The 19,174-nt window shown below is 42.0% G+C and overlaps 1 protein-coding gene across 1 annotated transcript; it reads left to right on the top strand.

Annotated features, from left to right (window-relative positions):
- Positions 1 to 3,655: 3,655 nt before the first annotated feature.
- LOC104438549 (hypothetical protein) lies at positions 3,656 to 5,703 on the top strand. The gene is made up of 3 exons (XM_010051722.3): positions 3,656 to 4,387; positions 4,873 to 5,045; positions 5,360 to 5,703. The coding sequence occupies exons 1-3, from the start codon at positions 3,815 to 3,817 to the stop codon at positions 5,511 to 5,513; spliced, it is 900 nt and encodes a 299-aa protein (XP_010050024.2). The 5' UTR covers positions 3,656 to 3,814; the 3' UTR covers positions 5,514 to 5,703.
- The last annotated feature ends 13,471 nt before the right edge of the window (positions 5,704 to 19,174 follow it).

Below are 19,174 nucleotides of genomic sequence, written 5' to 3' on the forward strand. Positions count from 1 at the left end.
GCCGATTCAATAAAAGTCGTCGAGTTCTACGTTTTAATTGTCACGTATCGCAACTTCAATGCATAGCACTCCAATTTTGAAATCAGGGGTCGCTCGAGATCATGCTTTTTAATGTTGGGGCAATTCATTCAATCCAATCCTTTCATATTTTTCCTTTTAGCCTGTAATATCCGTGCTCAAGCAGTTTCTAACACGGGATTTGGCCTTTGATCCTTAACGTGCGACAGCCGTGTGATTCCCATCCGCCGAGCTCCACCTATCATGTTTTGCCCCCTTTCAATCATTTTGTAAAATTGTGAAGCTTGCTTGTCTTCTTCGTTCAAGTTTCTAAGTGTAAATCACCAAAATTAAGCATGGTAGTGGTTTGTCATGAGCATATAGGGTGATCCATAGACGAGCTGAGACCATACCTTTCGGATCAAGAACATGCTTGTTGCCAAAAATTGTCTTATTGAAAAGAAAGTTTATGTAATTTATTCCCAAACTGTGCAAGTGTGGCACGAGTCTAAATTGAGTCGGAACTTGTAATTGAAAAGCCCATGCCCCAACTGACCCAAAATTGTCGTCGGACCCTTGTGGCACACATGGGCGAGCCGACAAACCACGATCATCATCGACTTGCCAATTTTGCAATCTTGACTAAGCAAACCATTCAAATTTAACTTAATTCCCTTCAATCTTTGATGGCTCAACTAGTCACATACAGTGAAGCTCGAATTTTAAAATACCTTACTCAAGTAGGTCTAATAGATCAAGTGATTGAGTTTTCTCTTATATAATAATTACTCGCATCATTGTCAAATCACTCTTTTTGATTCCTTCGTACCGACAAATTCATTTTCAAGCTTGGATTCGAGCTAAATTAAAAATATTTCTAAAGATTAATCAAGTAAAGTATTGAGTCATACATTATCGAGATAAGGTTGTAGCTCGAAAATGAAATGTTGTCTGCATCGGCCAACAGGAGCAATGATCTATGTGTTTTCCGGTGCTCATAGGCCAATATTGCTATGTGGATATTATTACAAAAATACCCCCGACGAATTACATTGCTCCGTGGGAAGATAAAATTGAGTTGACAGACCAATTTCATCCGAGGGCGACCACCAGGGCCCACGACAGCGACGCCCAGCCACTCATTGCGCGCGGGTGGCAAAATCGTTAATTCCGCCCAACATGGAGGGGACTTTTGGAGGCCGAAATGGAGACGGGTTAGGGAAAAGGGGTCACGTGCGGGGTCGAACCTCGATCGTCCGTCGCCGCTCCATCACGTGGGTGAGAAGATGGCGGCGGTGACGGCGGCAGCGGCCCCACCCTAGGGGCAACTCCGTTTTTATGAAGGGGCCCCACTGAGCAATGGTGGAGCGCAATGCAATGTCCACCATGAAACGGTGTGAAGTGAGAATTGCGTGAGCCGATCCAATAGAGGTCGTCGAGTTTCACGTTTTAATTGTCACTTATTGCGAGTTCAATAAATAGCGCTCCTATTTTGAAACTAGGGGTCGCTTGAGATCGTGTTTCTTAATGTTGGGCCAATTTGTTCAATCCAATCCTTTCATATTTATCCTTTTCGCCTGGAATATTTATGCTCAAGCAGTTCCTAATATGACACGAACATGAGCAAGCAAATAGATCAAAACTCGAGCCAACGCATACTTTCATTTAGGTTTGTAATCTAAGGTTCCTTTCATTTCATGGAATAATTTACAAGAAAATTTTTTCAATATTTTTGTGTTCATTTCACGAAAAATGATTTAGTGAGAGAAAACATAAAGTCTTCTAAAATGGAAAAAAAAATCATTTTTAAAGTAGGGAAAGCATTTTCCAAATCTTCTTTCACCTCTTTTCATAAAACACATTTTCCTTTTTCTTTTTATTTTTAGATATTTTTGAAAAATCAAATTTTTATTTATATTTTATTTTTTTTCCTTTCTTTTCCTTTTCTTATGACGATAGCTAGCTAGGAGTGTCGGGACCAAATCGAATCGAACCGAAAAATTCAATTTTTTCGATTCGGTTCTTATTAAAAATCAATATTTTTTTATTGATTCGGTTTTTATCGGTTAACCGAATCGAACCAAACCACAAACTGATAAAATATGTCATTTCCTGTTTCGACTACACTACACCCAGGAAAAAGAGATGAACTTGGTGACGCCATGGAAGCTAAGACCAACGCTGAGACCGACGCCCCCACTCGCTCCTATTCCCTCCGGCCTCGAAGTGACTACCTTCCGCCCACCTTCTCGCCATATCCACGATTGCTCATCCTCTTTCCACGCATGCCCATCTCCGAATAGGACATTCGCATCGCTCGGCAAGAAGCAGGACTTGCAGCCCGAGCCGGTCGTCGAAGAAGCGTCGGCGGGTGTCGACGAAGAGGAGGACGCGGTCATCTTCGACGGTTTTGATGATGGTGAGTGAAGTGATTGTTTGCTCGATTTCTCATCCTTTACTCCCCTATTTTTGCCTTTCCCAGTTTTGCAGATTGTGGATTTTTCATAGTGAGTGATGAAGAACAGGGGAATTGTTGTGAAATATTCTGAAATGACCTCAATGGACAGTAAGGTGTGATTTTCATTTAAACTTGATGACGTCTTAGTTTCATGTGCACATGCATTGGAGGATGAGTATGAGGACGAAACTTTTGAAGATGAGTATCTGAAAGATGATGCTGAAGTCTATGTGAGTTAGTGCTGTTTTAACAGAGCCCGTGTGCTAATTTTTTTGGACATGAATTTGATAAGTTGCTTGATGGACCTAATCTTTTCCTTGACATTGTACGAACAAAAAAAAATCGAAAACCAAAAGCTGAAAATCAATAATTGAAAAACCGAATCTTCCGTTCGGGTCTCATTTAGTTCAGTTCGGAAAATTTTTTTAACAGTTCAATTCGGTTCGATTTTTAAAAAAAAGTCAAATCGAACCGAATCGAACCTTTTGACACCCCTAGCTAGCAACTGGTCATAAGCAAGCTCGAGCAAGGCTCTACCTCCCTAATTGATGAGGCCCAAGCTTGCTCGAGGTTGTTGGGCAAGCTCGGGCTCTCCAAATTTGGTGAATTGGGTGGGGCTCAAGGCTCATTAAATTCTGATGATGTTCTGCCTCGCTTGGTGACCCTGAGTCTCACCTAGCTTGCTTATGTCGGCCAAGGAAAATAAGAAAATAAGAAAAAAATAATATAATTGAAAAAATCGATTTAAAAAAAATAAAACAATAAAAAAATTTTATCGAAAAGAAGCGCATAAAAAAAATATTTTCCTGGCAAAAAGTATTTTTAGTTAATTTTTAAATTTCAGTCGAATATAAAAAAAATATTATTATTATTTTTGAAATATAATTTCCTAAAATGTTATATTTTTCATGAGATGGACGGAGCCCGATTTTGGGCGGTGTTTGCCAAGGGATGCCAATAATAAATGCGACCCCACCCCGACGCGACGCGGTAATAGTTCCATGGACAGGCCTTTCTCGGAAACCGGGCCATGACCCAAAAAAAGAAATACAACGTGCGTAACCTTTTTCCTGTAGGAAAATAATTTCCGCCCCTTCGATGGTCTCCCGAATCGACGGCCACGATCGCGCCCCTACCCCACCTATCCTCCCCCTATAAAAACCTCCTCGCGTTTCCTCGTCTTCTTCAACCTCCCTGCAACCTCGCCCTCCCCGAGAGCGAGTCTCTCTCTCTCTCTATCTCTATCTCTTAACTTTCTCTCTCTAGAAATATCACCAGCTCACATTCTCTCTCTCTATCTCTATATTTGCACTGCTCTTCTTCCGAGATCCGAAGGACGAACGAGGGGCGAAAGGCGAGATGCTTCTGCGGAGCGCGTCGACGCCGGTCCTCAACTCGTGGTCGCCCCACCCGAAGGAGCCCGCCTGCCCCGAGCCCGACGCCGTCCGGCCGCCCGTGTCCCGGACCCGATCCGCCCCGCTGGCCGCCTTTTCCTGCTTCTCGCCCCCGCTCTCGCCCGTCGAGGGCCCCGCGGGCAAGCGGCTCGCCCGGGTCGCCCGGGCCCGGTCCGAGACCAACCTGCAGGACGTCCCCTTGCCGGTGCCGAGGAGGAGGCAGCCCGTCGCGGGGCTCCTCTTTGATGGGCTCGCGCTGGAGGAGGAGATGGGGGAGCTGGGGTTCGATGGGGTCGAGGAGGGTAGTTACCAGATACCCGTGGTGGACGCCGGCTTCCTGAGTGTCCTGGTCGGGGGCGACGTCGGTGGCGGCGGCGGCGGGGGCGGCAAGATTTGCGACGGTGGGGGGAGCGGCGGCTACGGGTCGGATGGCGGCGACGGGAGGGAGGGTACTACGGATTCGTATTATAAGAGGATGATCGAGGCTGATCCGGGGAATCCTCTCGTTCTTGGCAATTACGCGAGGTTCTTGAAAGAGGTATGCTTTTGTTGAAAGCATGATCTTTTTTGTTATTTAACTTGATGGATTCGTTTCTTTCTTTTGCCCATGATTCTTTGATTTGGGTTTGGTTTTGCGTTGTGAGAAAATAATTGATTTTCTGTCTTGTTGTTTGTTTAGTAAGTGAAAGAGGTGAATGAAGTGTAGAGTTACTCTCTACTGTTACAATCTTCCTTAAAAAGGAAAAAAAAAAAACTTAACTTTTCTTAGAGAGAATGGAATTTTAGCTGAAGCTCATGAATTATGTGGGCTTCTTTCTCTGCTTGAAGGGACTGGAGCTCTTTGACGTATGATATACACATATGGATATAATGAGTGAATTGGGTTCTAGAGCAACAGCTGTTTGAGACATTGACTTGAATTGTTCATCTTTGTGCTGGGTTCATCCATGTAACATTGAGGTTGGAACATGAGATATGTAGCCGATTTGTTATTCTAATGATTTGGTTTGGAATTGGAATCAGGTTCGAGGTGATTTTAAGAAGGCCGAAGAGTACTGCGCTAGAGCGATTCTAGCTAACCCGAAAGATGGAAACGTTCTGTCCATGTATGCGGACCTAATATGGCAGAGCAGTAAGGACTCGGAGCGTGCAGAGAATTACTTTGATCAGGCCGTTAAAGCTGCCCCTGATGATTGGTAAGCAACTTGTCGGCTATTAAAAGGATTTGATTTGGTGATTTTGAGCCAGAATGCTTGGACATAACTAGAAACGGAACAGGATTAGTTCAACAGATTTGGTTGTTCATGTAGTTAAAAAGTATCATTGTATGATTTTAGTAAGTTGGTGGGTTTTGTGATTTGAGACTGGAACTTGGACATAACTAGAGAAAGAAAAGGATTAGTTGAACTCATTTGAACGTTTTGGCTACCACTACGGTTGTTCTTATGGTTCATGTATGGCTTTTTGAAGTTGGTTGTACTGAGCGATTTTGGTTTTGGTGGTGGTGCAGTTATGTTATGGCTTCATACGCTCACTTCCTGTGGGACACCGAAGAAGACGACGATGAGGAGGTTAAGGACAAGGACGATACCATGACGACGTCGCCTCCGAGTTTCTTCCGAGGAGCATCTCAGTCGCTCCCTCCTCTAGCTGCTGCATCTTAATTTAGCCCTTCTCTCTCCAATGTTTTTTCCTTTCCTCGTGTAAAAATGGTACTTAGATATCAAATTTTGACCCCCTGTTAATATCCTTCTATGACCTTTTTAACTCGGCCCCAGGCCGCCTTAGATTTATTGTAATAAAGAAAGATGTAGAGAGAAAATAATCAACGGAATGAGTTTTTCCCAGTGCTCATTCTCTTGTGCCGCTGCTGTATTTCATTCAGTTGCTCTTCTGCTTTTGCCCCTGCTGTTTCATTTTTACTTTTTAGATTCATATTAGCAGTGCCTTAGCGTCAAAGAGCTTGCTCAGCTTGCTCAGCTTCCTTAGATTGTCTTACCACCATTTCCACCGCTGAAGTCAGCTGTGTGGGGGTGGAGAAGAGTAGTTGTATGTGATGCAGGAGTGGTGGCTTCCACTTGAGTAATTGTTTCGGGATGCAAAGGGTTCGATGCTGATGGTTATTAGAGCGAGGGACCAAGGGACCGCAGGCGCGTCTCATGTGCGGCGTGTTGGTTCGATGAAGCAACGTTTCTGGTGTGGCATCGTAATGGTGAGTTTGTAAAGATGGGGAAGGCATGGTTGAAGCAGCGAGTGCATTCTGTCTTTCCTTGTTTAGGGTCTTGGGTCAAATCAAAGCGCCTGCAGTTTCTTCGTGAGGAGCTCTTGAGATCACGGACTTGTTTACTTTTAGTCTCGAACGCGTTCAAAAGACTCCGAGTAAATATTTTTAGGGGTCATACCCAGGAATGGAAGTCATTCTGAGGACCCGTGACTCGAGACCATAGCAGTTAGCTTCACGGGTTTTATGCCTCTGTGGAATTTTCTGGGTCCGAAGAGATTGGGACTATAGGCATCGTGTGGTGGTTCTCCGAGACTCAAGATATACGGCGCGTCAAGGCGAGCTGGGGGTACCTATCTCGAGGAGGCTACGGCTCCGGTTGGGTATGAAGGCCGGCTCTGCACGAGCGGTGTCGTGGGACCGTGGTAGCAAACGCGATGGATGACCATGTTACCACGATAGATTTCTGAGACTAAAATGCTCCATAAGGAAGGGGTTATGAATAAGTAGACAGATCACGAAGGAGCTAAGACTGCTCGAGTATTGAAGGCCTGATCGGATGTACATTCGAGTTGGGCTGTGATGAAAATGGTGCCATTTTAATGGTGCTGATCAACGAGATGGTGGGCTCAGGGCCGCATCTCTCCATCGCCTAGTAGAGTCCATGCCCTGCGGTTGTGCTCCTTTGGCATCGAAGACGGTGGCAGAACCTGGAACCTGGATCCTGAGATTCGCAGCTCACGTGGTGTATGAGAGGGTCCGTCCGTCCATGATTCTCAGTGTTTTCAGAAGAGACATCCCTTCCTTTTGGTTAATGGCTAAAGATTCAGAGTGCGCGACAACCTCACACCACTTTGTGACGCTGGATTATTGTTGCTAGCAACAAAACCCTTTTTACTAAGTGTGTCGGAAAGATGTTTTGCTAGAATTAAATCAACGACGAAATACATTTCAATATATTCAAAATGATGTTATATTGGAATTGAATCGACAATGAAATTCCTTTCGAACATACATCTGGTCGGTGTGAATCGACAAAAAAATATGAAGGGTCATTTTTTAATTTTGGATGGGAGAAGTAAACGATGAGAAATTTAAGGTACGAGTATCGGAGACAACAGAGCAGGAAAGATAAATTGCAGAAAAGAAAAGACACGTATTTGTAACATAAAAGAAAAGTCACATATATATTTGCAAAGAACGTTGAGTTCTATGATTTATTGGGGGTCTTTGCAAAGAGTGCAGCTACAATCGACGATTATAGACGTTTATTGAATTCAAAACAAATAACTTCCTATTCCTATTTGCGATTGCAAGAAATCATAACAACATTTATCCATGAGGAGTTGCAAAATCCTTATTGAGTGGCAATAAACATAACCACCGAACTTTTAAGAATTTCCTATAATCAATAATGCCGATCTAAAAAGATGTTACTTATGGTGTCGCTACTCAACAATTACATATCGATATCGATCCTCATGCCCAATAAAGGTTCTCATCGATAACTGATGTTCAACGTCAATAACTTCCTTGGCAAGTTGTCGATATTCTTCAAGTTGTTGATTGTTCTTGTTATCAATGACCTCTATCATTTGCCAAATTCTACTATTATCAACTAAGTCCGTCACTTGTCGATTATAACCCAAAGTACTGATGTTCGATGTTGATAACTTCCTTGGCAAGTTGTCGATATTCTTCAAGTTGTTGACTGTTTTATCATCAATGACTTCTGTCGTTCGCCAAATTCTATTATTATCGACTAAGTCCATCACTTGTCGATTATAATCCAAAGTTGGTCATTTTTGGATGTGAAGAATCCTAATCCTCACGACTGTGGGGAAATGTGAGTTTCCAAAATGAATAAATAAATATATGAAATAAGGGTAATGGTTTTCACAATCGTTATAATCCAAGTATAAAAGATCACGGATGTTTCTTTTTATGACGGGGCGATGTGGGCTTTGCCCGACAGATTCCCCCCAAGATGCATGAACTCCTCGCTAGTCCATGGCCCAAGTAACTCTGTAAAGCATAGGTAGCACTCCGCGAAAAGATCGAACCTGGCGGAGCCAACTCCTTTTCTTTTTGGGTTTAAGACAATAGATAATATTTTATTACATATAACGATGAAAGCTAAAAACTCTTATTCATTTTGACTACCACGAACTCAGATTGGTCTGTCCTAACGTCGAAGGATGAAAAATTGGACAGTGGCGATCCGAGATCTACCTGCTGGTACTGATTGTTGTGCGCTGCTATAAAGGGGAGCTAACTTGACAATTTCAGCAGTATTGCTTATGCAGCTTGATATGTCAGATATATCCTAATATATAAGTATTAAATATGATTGTATTAACTTAGTGGTCATCATATCACCATAGAGGTGTGTTTCTATCACATCTATCTGAAGTGGTCATATACCCCTTTTTTAGTCTGTATTTCATAGGTTTGGTTGTTACATAGGTTAGTTATATTTAATAAATGGATTTAGAATTTTAAGGTTTAAGATAACATGGGCATTAAATGGATTCACAATTTACTTAGATCTAATCCACCTCTATGACTTTACTTTCTCTTATCCTCACTCAATCTCTTGCTCGCTCCATGCTCTCGCTTTAGTTTAGGTATGATTTTCTTATATTGAATTAAATATAAAAGTGTTTTATTATTTTGGGTATGGACGAGTATAGGTCATTAGATTTGTATTGCATTAAAATGAGTTAAATGGATTAATGGATCATTTTCAACTTGACTCACCTATTTGATAGGTTTAGTTTCTATAGAATAAATTATGCTCATATATGATGCAGTAGGAACGATAAATAATTACAAGTAAAAGTTGCAAAACACGCACGTAAACCATATTTTTAGGAAGAGTTCTCCTACTATATATATATATATATATATATATATATATATATATATATATATATATATATATTTAAAAGGATGGATGAAAGCCATTTGGAATTCTGAAAGGAATATATAAATATTATGAAGATAAGGTTGAAAATTCGACAACATGTTCCCCATTAGGCACGGCATAGCTCGGACAGGGAGCTTTCCAGATTGGTATTATGATCCGTTCACCGAATTCTATTCAAACTCGTGTTTGGGCCCCACCTTTTGAGTTTTTGCTTATCTGAATGCTCTGAAAAGTTCTCATTAATCACGTCTGCAACAAGATATAGTGAATGTATTCCCACAATAATCTCATTAGTAAGCAGTTGTGCTTTTAACATTTTTCCAAACTTTGGCTTTTGGCATAAACATAAGGAGCAATGTTATTTACTTATTTATTTATTTTGCAAGAACCAATTCTTTTTTAACAACGATGTCATGCCACCTGATGAATCTGGTGGCGCCAACAACAGCTTTTAATAAGGATGAAAAGAACCACATGTCAATAGTCTAGCCTTCCCATGACTGCTTGGACCACCAAGATACAAGGAGAATTTCATCAAGCAATTATGTCCTTTTTTCAAATCAAATAAATGGACCGTAAGTACAAGTGTCAGGTCATCGAATAAGTGGAATGTCCCGAGCATAATATCAATGCAGTAGAAACGGAGGCATCACAGGAGACACGTACACTCAATCCAAATCGTCAAGCAACATGTATTTTATATAATAACAGATTTGGTAAAGCAGATCTTCATGAATTTCTGCAATATAAATGTGACCTTTTGGAGAAGGATTTGAACCGTCGAACCCTCTTCTTTTTTATTTATTGACTTTGCTAGACAGGGACTAATTGAATAAGGTATGGTTCATACTTCTTTTTCCAATGGCTACTGCATGCTTCTCGATCTGATTCGAAAAGGAGTTAATCGTTTGATAAATCAATCATCATCATCATCATCTTCATCATCAGTCATGTGTATCGGGTCAAGTGTATAGAGCTCTCAATAATTTGTTTATTTAATTTTTACTCTTTTTATTTATTTATTTCATTCCCTTTGAAAGTTCTATCTATACGATAATTACTATTCCTAAAATTATGTCATCTCTCTCTCTCTCTCCAACGGTCCAGGAATTGATCTAGAGTAAACATGGAAAGTTCTATCATGCGTAGCACATATATGCTAGAAATTGCGAAACTAAGTCATCATTCAATTATTTATAGTATATTGCCTTAGAGTTTTTTTTTTTTAATGGTGCGGTAGTTTATGTAATCAACTTAATAATGTTCTAGCTGACATTAAAATTCAATTCTTTCTTTAGTATGATAGTAACTCTTAATGTTATAAGATTATAAATACACGAGAAAATGTCAATATAGGACTAGGTTTTATAGAAAACTCATATTACCAAAGTACTTAGGTGGCCAAAAAATTAGTGGAAAGTGCAAATCAACCCAAAACAAGTGTTTAATCATTCCACATACAATATATGTTATTCCTTAAATTATAAATATACAGTTGATTTTGTCTCAAATTTCATGATTATAATTCTTTCAATGATACTTTAAACTCAAAAGATTTTTGACATGAAAGTTCCCAATAGTAGCTCCTCCTCTTTATCTTGGGATTTGGGGAAATTTCCATTCTTTTAGCGTGCATGTGCTAAAAGCCAATTTTAGAAAATTTGAAGGGTCAAGTAGGGATGTCAATAGGGCAGGCAGGCCCGGGAATTCCATCCCTCATTTTTGCCCCACCATGAATGGAGATGTCCCATCCCTGCCCCATGTTATGTTCCACGCAGGGTATATTTATGTATTCTGTCCCAAACTTATGCAGATATCCCCGCCTCACTTGCCTCATTCCGAAACCATCTCAAGATTTAAGTATTTTTTTAAAATGATTTAATAAACATAATTTAATTTGAGTAATATTCCTATAGAAAATTTGCAAGTTGAATGAATTGTTTATGAGCCCAAAAATACAATTGAAATTCTTAAATCCATGTGGAAATTAAGGGTCTGAGCAAAAAAGTTCGCCCCATCTCCATCCCAGAGTCCATTAATTGCAGATTTTTCACCCCCACTCATCTCTAGTGCCAAGTTCCCCTTGCCACTCTTTTAATCCACCTTATCCGTTGTTTTTACCTTAATATTTTAGAAAGAGCAAGATATCTTTATCGACTTTAAGCCTAAACATAATGAGTTGGTCTGCCATGAAGCACCTTATATCTAGCTATCATTTGAGTACCATGAAGCCACTCGTTGAGCAGGTTGTGCGCCAATATTGTCTAAATAAAAATAAAAATAAAAATTGGCACTTCCCACTTCTCACATAAATACGAAATTTTACTTTTATTTTCCTTGTTATATATTTTTTGAAATTAATTCTCAAATAATGGTTTAAAATGTTAAGTTATGACCATTGGAGGAGTAGTCCATTATCGACCGAATTAGATTTAATGTGCATGGCACCTTTCACTGACATCATTTGGATGTTCCATAAAACAACCACCTCGGTTGCTCAATGCTTAGGCTAAGTGGGCTCATCACGTAGCTCTCCCCAGCCCCACCCATTTTGTAATGTTTCCCTCCTCATGTACTAAACTCGGATTTATTTATTATAATCTCACTTATTAAATAAAAGAAAGGGGGCATGTCTCTTCATTAATTTTGATTAGTCGATTAACGTCAATTTGGCTTTAGCAGTCCTTTTCACCCATTTATTCAGATTTTGATAACTTTCTCTTTCACCTCGGAGAAAATTCATTCTCATCTTTAAAGCCATTTTCTCTTGGAAACCCATCGAGGAAGCTTTGGAATTTCTTGCATTTCTCTTCATCTCAAATTTCTCTGTTAGGACCCCAAATTCTGACCATTTGAACTTCTGCTTCCTTTTTACCGGTGCACATGGGCCTTTGTTTCTGGACGTGAGTCTAACTTAGATTCCATTTATTTCACAGAAAAATGAGTATCCATAAAATAAATATTTTCTTAAAACTAATCACTCGTATTACTTGGAATAATTAATCAATGACAAATGTTTTAATTATGAATAATAATTTATGTTTAAATATTTTTGTGAACGATGAAAACATTTTTTCATTCATTTTTACAGCTGATACAAGGAGTAATTTCTTAAAAAATATTTTTCAAATCATCATTTTTTGAAAAACAAATAAAGTACTAGTTTGGTGCAATTGATCTCCATACTAATTTCTCAAGTGACGAGTCCCCTATGAAACTAGGTCAGAACCTGATAGTTAAGTGTCGGGGAATTTTATAAAAGCCATGTTCAATTTTACCTCTCATATCAAATACCATTCTCACGTTTCAAAATATACAACCATCATCCTCACTCTTTAGTTTCTACGATGAATTTCAAGTTGCATCTCTCAATCACAAATGAATTATCAAATTGCCATTTTATTACCCAGACTACCCCCATTCCTGGAAAGAACCCGACATCCAACCACACAGTCTCAAAGCACTTCATGTAAACTTCTCCGCTCGTCTTGTCGAGCTTCTCTCTCTACCCTCTCGGTAGTTTGCCCTAACCCCTTTTTTGCGTTTTTCTTCCCCCGCAAGTTTTCGCTTCTTCTTCACTCTACTTCTCGGTTTGCCTTCCCTCTTCGGTTTCTTCTACCCCTGGTCTCTCTGATGGCTTCACAAACGAATTCCTTCTCTCGAACTCAACTTCCTTCGCTTCGCCATAGCGCTGGACTTCTTCAAGTTCCAGGTTGAAGTTCGGCTCTCTTCCGTGCTTTCTTTTCCCCTGGGTTCCGGTTTTTTCACCCCCTCTTCCTTCTTCGAACCTCGCCTCAACCTTTGCTCTGTGCTGCGTCACCACTTCACCCCTGTTTCTCTTCGTGCTGGCTTTTTCCCCTTTGTCGTCCCTTTCCCTTTTCCATGGGAGGAAATATCTTGGAGGAGGAGTCACGAATAGCTGCCCGTGCAACAAATTGGGTAGACTCTGTGCTGACCATGAACTCGGAAGATTGGGAAGGCCCGCCACCGCGGAACAAATTGAAGAATGCAAGCTTATTTTAGTTGGTAATCTCCTTTCAAACCCATATGTAAATTTCCAGGCTCTTCAATCCACGCTGAAATGCTCATGGAGAGTAGAACAGGCAGATTTTTCACAACGTGATACATGCCTATATGTTGTAAGGTTTAATTCGGTAGAGGAGAAAAATCGTATCCTTGATGGAGGTCCCTGGTCGTTCTCAGGTCATCTTGTCATCCTAAAACCTTGGCTTCCTAACACGCCGTTGCATTGCTATGATTTCTCTAAATGTGCCTTTTGGGTCCACATTCTCGGTCTGCCTCTCGAATGGTGTTCAGAACAGATGTTGGACAAAGTGGTTCGGCATGTGGGACGAGTGATTGAAACCAGAGTAGACACTAGGGAGGCTCCTAATTTCAGAGCAGGAAGAGCTAGGGTCGAACTTACCCTCGTCGACCTTTGAAATCAGGTCACTTACTTCGTATTAATGGCAAGACTTTCGGCTTGATTTGTGTACGAGCGCCTCCCTCATTTCTCGCTACTCTTGTGGTAGATTAGGCCACTTTGCTGTGAGTTGTCCGAAACTCCCCTCACCGCAGAACTGCGGGCGGAGTAAGGAATCAACGGCTTTTGGTCAATGGCTGCGATCAGAAGTTAGAGAACATAGCCCTTACTGGCATACCTTTTATGGCGATCTTGTTAGCCCTACTGAGATGGATGATGTTATACCTGAAACACATCCTTCCTTAGTAACCAAGACCCTTGCGCTCCCCACTTCTGAAGTGCCTCTCTCACCCTCTGGGCTTAATGACCAGCATGTTGGAGCCTCCTCTACTCATCGATCAAAAACTACCCTGTTTCCATCGAGTGGTACAACCCCTGCATCATCAACTCAGCCAAGTGTTATGCAAGACCTCCGCATGTCTGAGAAGGTGCAACCACAACAACTTGAACAAATTGTTGTCATATCTCAGCCAGCACAAAGAAGGGATCATTATATGCAGGGGGCAAAGTTAAAAGGCACCTCAGATCAGTAGGGTCATCTTCAGGTTGAAGCTGCCTTGCTTAAAATGAAGTCCCCTGTTTCAGCAGTACCTACTGCTCTCAATGTTCCAGCAGCAGATTCATCAAAACCAGTCAAATTAAAGAGTCCTCACATGCTTACCAGAGGTAGCCCCCATAAAAAAGCTAAGAGGTTCTCGCCTTATGAATCGCTTGCTCCTGGATTACCTGTTTTGGATGACAACCAACTAATGGACACCCCTATCCTTAAAGCCGAAGGGGTTGACAATTGGGCGATGGTGGCTTGCCCTAAAAAGCCACCAAGGGATAGATGAAGTTTGTAAGTTGGAACTGTCAGGGGCTGGGCAACCCCTTGACAGTTCAAGCTCTTAAGGACCTCGTGGTCCATGATCGGCCCGACCTTTTGTTTTTGATGGAATCTAAAAACCAGGACTCCTTTTTATCTAGAGTACAAAGGAGATTGCATTACCAGCATAGCTTTTTGGTGTCCCCTGTCGGTCTAGCTAGTGGTTTGGCTGTCTTTTGGAATGACCCTCTCTCTGTTAGTGTGGAGGACTCCTCAGCCCACTATATTGACCTGATTTGCTCTGGTCCCCATGAAGGAAGCCCAATGTGCCTCACTTGCATCCATGCCCCTACATCCTTCCGGCGAGACAACAGATTATGGACGGGTCTCAAGCATATCAGCAGAGTTATTACAATGCCTTGGGTATGCATCGGAGACTACAATGAAATACTAAACCACTGGGAAAAAGTAGGTAAACATTTCACTCCTTATCGGTTGCGCTCTTTCAGGGACTTCTTAAATGATTGCTCACTCATGGAAGTAGAATCTAAAGGCTGTGCCTATACATGGGTGACCAATAGGGACGGCGACGAATTGATTAAGGAAAAACTTGATAGGGTATTATGCAATATGGACTGAAGGTTAACATACCCAGCAGCTGAAGTGTTCGCCCTACCTGCCATTGGCTCTGACCATAGTCCGCTGATTTTATCGCTTATGTCTCCTGCTACAAAACGCAAATGGACTTTCACCTTTGAAGCCTTCTGGCTTCATCATCCTGAATGTCGTCAGATCATTGCTGCTGCCTGGTCCTCTCTTTCTCGAGGACCTATCTCCATCTTCAGAAAACTCTAGGTTGCTATCACAGCACTCCTACAGTGGAGTAAAGACAAGTTCAGAAATGGCTATCACCGAATAAACTTACTAAAGCAGCAGCTTCAAGATCAGTCTAACCAACCACCTTGCTACCATGACAACCAGCAGATTAAAAATCTGAAAGCTGAAATTCAACAAATTTGGCAACAAGAGGAGCAATACTGGGCTATGCGTTCATGAGTTAATTGGCTGCGTTGGGGAGACAAAAACACCAGGTTTTTTCATGCGACTACAATACAAAGACGCCAAAGAAATCGCATAAGTATGCTGCAAGACGCAAACAATCTTTGGATTCATGATCCTACTCAACTTAAGCACATGACTAAGGACTTCTTTTGCAGTCTATATACTTCAATTGGAGCTCGTGACTTCAATTCTATCCTATCTCAGTGCAGCCCAGCAGTTACAGTGGAAATGAATCAGTATTTAACAGCAGAGGTAACTAAAGAGGAAGTCAAGATTGCTGCTTTTCAATTAGGTGCCACAAAAGCCCCCGGTCCTGATGGCTTTAATGGTCTATTCTATCATCGGCACTGGGATATAGTGGAAGATGATATTTTTACCTCAGTGCAAGCTTTCTTCATATCTGGTAGGATGCCACCAGCCCTGAATAGAACCATCATCGTTCTGATTCCTAAGGTTCAGCAAGTAGAGAGGTTAGACCAGTTTCGACCAATCAGTCTGTGCAACTTTATATACAAAATTATATCCAAAATTCTAGCTAACCGGCTCAAAAAATGGCTTCCTGACCTTATCTCACATGAACAAAATGCTTTTATCGAGGGCAGACAAATTCAAGACAGTATATTGATTGTTCAAGAGGTTATACATCAGTTCAGAATCAGGCAAAGAAAGAAGAATTTCCAAGGAATCCTGATGTTGGACATGAAAAAAAAAAAGCATATGATCGGGTCGAATGGGATTTTTTGGAGGCGTATTTTCACAAGTTGGGATTCAATTCTAGATGGATACAATGGATAATGCAAAGTGTATCACCACAGTATCCATTAGCATTAAGTTAAATGGTGAAACTCTTCCCTACTTTCAGCCTTCAAGGGGCCTACGCCAAGGTGACCCCTTTTCTCCTTATCTCTTCATATTACTAGCTAACCTTCTATCTAGGCTTATCACACAAGCAGTAGATATGGGCAATCTAAAATGGATAAGGCTTAATAGGTGGTGTCCCACTTTGTCTCACATTCTCTTTGCCGACGATGCAATCTTTTTTCTAGATGGTAAGCTTCTTGAATGTCAAAACCTATCGAATATTTTGCAGCAATATTGCCTAGCCACGGGCCAAGCTATAAACAGGAACAAATCTGGTCTTTTCCTTAGTAAAAATTGCTCGATGAGTTTGCAAGAGAATTTGGCCACAGAATTGAGAGTCCCTTTGCTACAGAAATCTGGGAAGTATTTGGGGATACCGTCTGATTGGGGGTGCCTCTAAAAAAGATATGTTTTCTTGGATTATGGCTCGAGTCAATTCTAAATTAGCAAGCTGGAAAGAGAACCTTATCTCTAAAGGTGGCAAAGAAATTCTACTTAAATCAGTGGTGCAAGCCCTCCCTCAGTATGCTATGTCCATTTTTAAGCTCCCTATCTCTATTTGCAAATCTATTGAGCAGAGAATAGCTAGCTTTTGGTGGCAGACTAGCAAAACCAAATCGGTATCCCTTTGGAAAAGCTGGGATTTGCTAAAAGAATGTAAAGATAGAGGTGGGATGGGATTCAGAGACTTAGTGGCGTTTAACAGGGCTCTTCTTGGCAAACAAGCGTGGCGTCTTTCCCAAAATTCGTCTTCCCTATGGAGTTCAATTTTTAAGGGCTTATATTACCATTCCAATGACTTCTAGCATGCTGACCATGGCTCGCGACCCTCCTGGGGTTGGCAAAGCCTTCTGCTAGGAAGGGAATCCATCAAAGAGAACATGCATTGGTCGGTAGGTAATGGCCAAACTATTAAAGTCAGACAGGATAAGTGGCTGAGGAAAGGAGTTATTGGTGGCCCAGCACCTAGAAATGAACCTGATAAAGTGGCTGGCTTTATTTCTTCAAACCAGCTCACTTGGGACATCCCTAAACTCAAGCAAAGCTTCGATGACCGACCATTAATGAAATTTCATCCATTAAGCTACGAACGGAGCCTATCCTGCACCAAATTCTATGGAAAGACACACATACAGGTACATATTCAGTTAAAAGTGGCTACCATCATATTCATCAGTCAAGTCACTTTATCAGAAATACTCGGCCCTCATCATCATATACCACACCGTTGCGCCTTTGGCAATAGATTTGGAAAATTCAGACGGCACCCAAAATCTGAATATTCCTATGGTCTATTTGTCACAATGCGCTTCCAACTAAGGAAAATCTTCACAGGCGCCATATCACAGATGATCCAACATGCCTTGTTTGCCTGTCTCAAGTCCCAGAAACTCTGGAACATCTACTACTGCTCTACCCTAGATCACAACAGGTTTGGTCCCATCCTCACATACATATTACAGTCTCAGCATTTTGCACTCATCGAATGGATGCACGGTTGACTAATCTAATTGGGCATAGATCTCTCTTACCTGGTTTAGAAGTCATTGCTTCCCTTCTCTGGCAGCTTTGGAAGGCCCGCAACCTATTTATCTTCCAGTGACAGTTCTCCAGCCCTCAACAGATCGTTGATTCGGCTCTCACTTCAGCTCGGCTGTATCTCTCTTGCTCCAAGTCGAATCCGGCTTCATCAATGGCCTCTCCGAATCCTCTCAGTGGATGGATCCCCCCGAACCCGGCTCCATTAAAGTGAACGGGATGGAGCCCTCCCCGATGCCTCCGAAGTAGGGTCGATTGCGTGCTTGTGTCGTGATCATAACGGCACCTTGCTCGACGGCTATGCCTAGAACGTTCAGCCTCCTCACCCCTTCAAACGAAACCCTAGCCCTATTATCCACCCTCCAATTTACTGTTGCGACGGGGTTTTGGAAATACTCACCCGATCCTTGAATCGATTGTCGGAGTTGGTGGAAACCGTGAATCACCACGGGCGGCCGTCACAGGTTTGTCAATCTTCGCTCGAGCACGCCTCAACCCTTCTTCGTGAGTGCCCTAATTTTCTTCTTCAGCACTGTCGCCGTGAAGCTAATTTGGCTGCCGACTGGAACGCTAAGGTCCAAGGCCGAGGGTCTCTGCTTCTGAATTGGGCTCTTGATCCGCCCATTTCTCTCTTCAATTTGCTTTGTACTAATGCCCTCTTTAAGGGTTGTAACCTGGTTTGCTTTTAAATGCGATGCTTCTGTTTTGATCAAAAAAAAAAAAAACCACACAGTCTCTGCCCCACCAAGTGATGGTCACCGTGCCAACTCAAGGCCAGATCAAGGTGGCCGCCATGGCTAAGCTTTGATACAATGCTTTCGTGGGCTCGTGAGCTTGTTGAAGAGGCTCACGGTGTTGTCACGAGCTCGAGGCCACCTCGCACGGAATTACTGATTGCGAGCTGCGGGCTCAGGCTTAGCTCGCGTGACCTCGCCATTGCGAGCCATAGACAGAGATAGGGATAAGGGAGGGGATTGTGGACAACAGGCGAGGGTGAGGGTGTCCACATTGGTGTCGGCGCCGGTGTCGGGCTATGGCGTCGGGCTATAGCGTCGCTTGACGCTGTGGGGGTGGGGCTATCGATCGTAGTTGTGTTTTCCTACAATGTGTGACGAGAGGGAAAGGGCAGGGAAAGAGAGTGAGAGCAGCGTGTAGGTGTAGGAAATGGCCGCGCACGAGGGCAAATAAGTTTTTCTTTTAGGTTGGAGAGATGCAAATGTAAGTTTTGAGATAGTATTTGATATGGAGAGCAAAAGTTGGAAGATATTTTCTTGCAATTATCGCTAATTGTTAATTGAGCATCTTCGGACTCAGTCTTACATTCACGTCTCTTTCATATGTACCAACCTGAACTAAAGAGATCATGAAGGATCACACCAAGAATCATTCTCCGAAAATGAGAATAAAGAATTGACAGATGATAAT

Source organism: Eucalyptus grandis, chromosome 3, assembly GCF_016545825.1.
Source record: "Eucalyptus grandis isolate ANBG69807.140 chromosome 3, ASM1654582v1, whole genome shotgun sequence".
Classification (NCBI taxonomy): domain Eukaryota; kingdom Viridiplantae; phylum Streptophyta; class Magnoliopsida; order Myrtales; family Myrtaceae; genus Eucalyptus; species Eucalyptus grandis.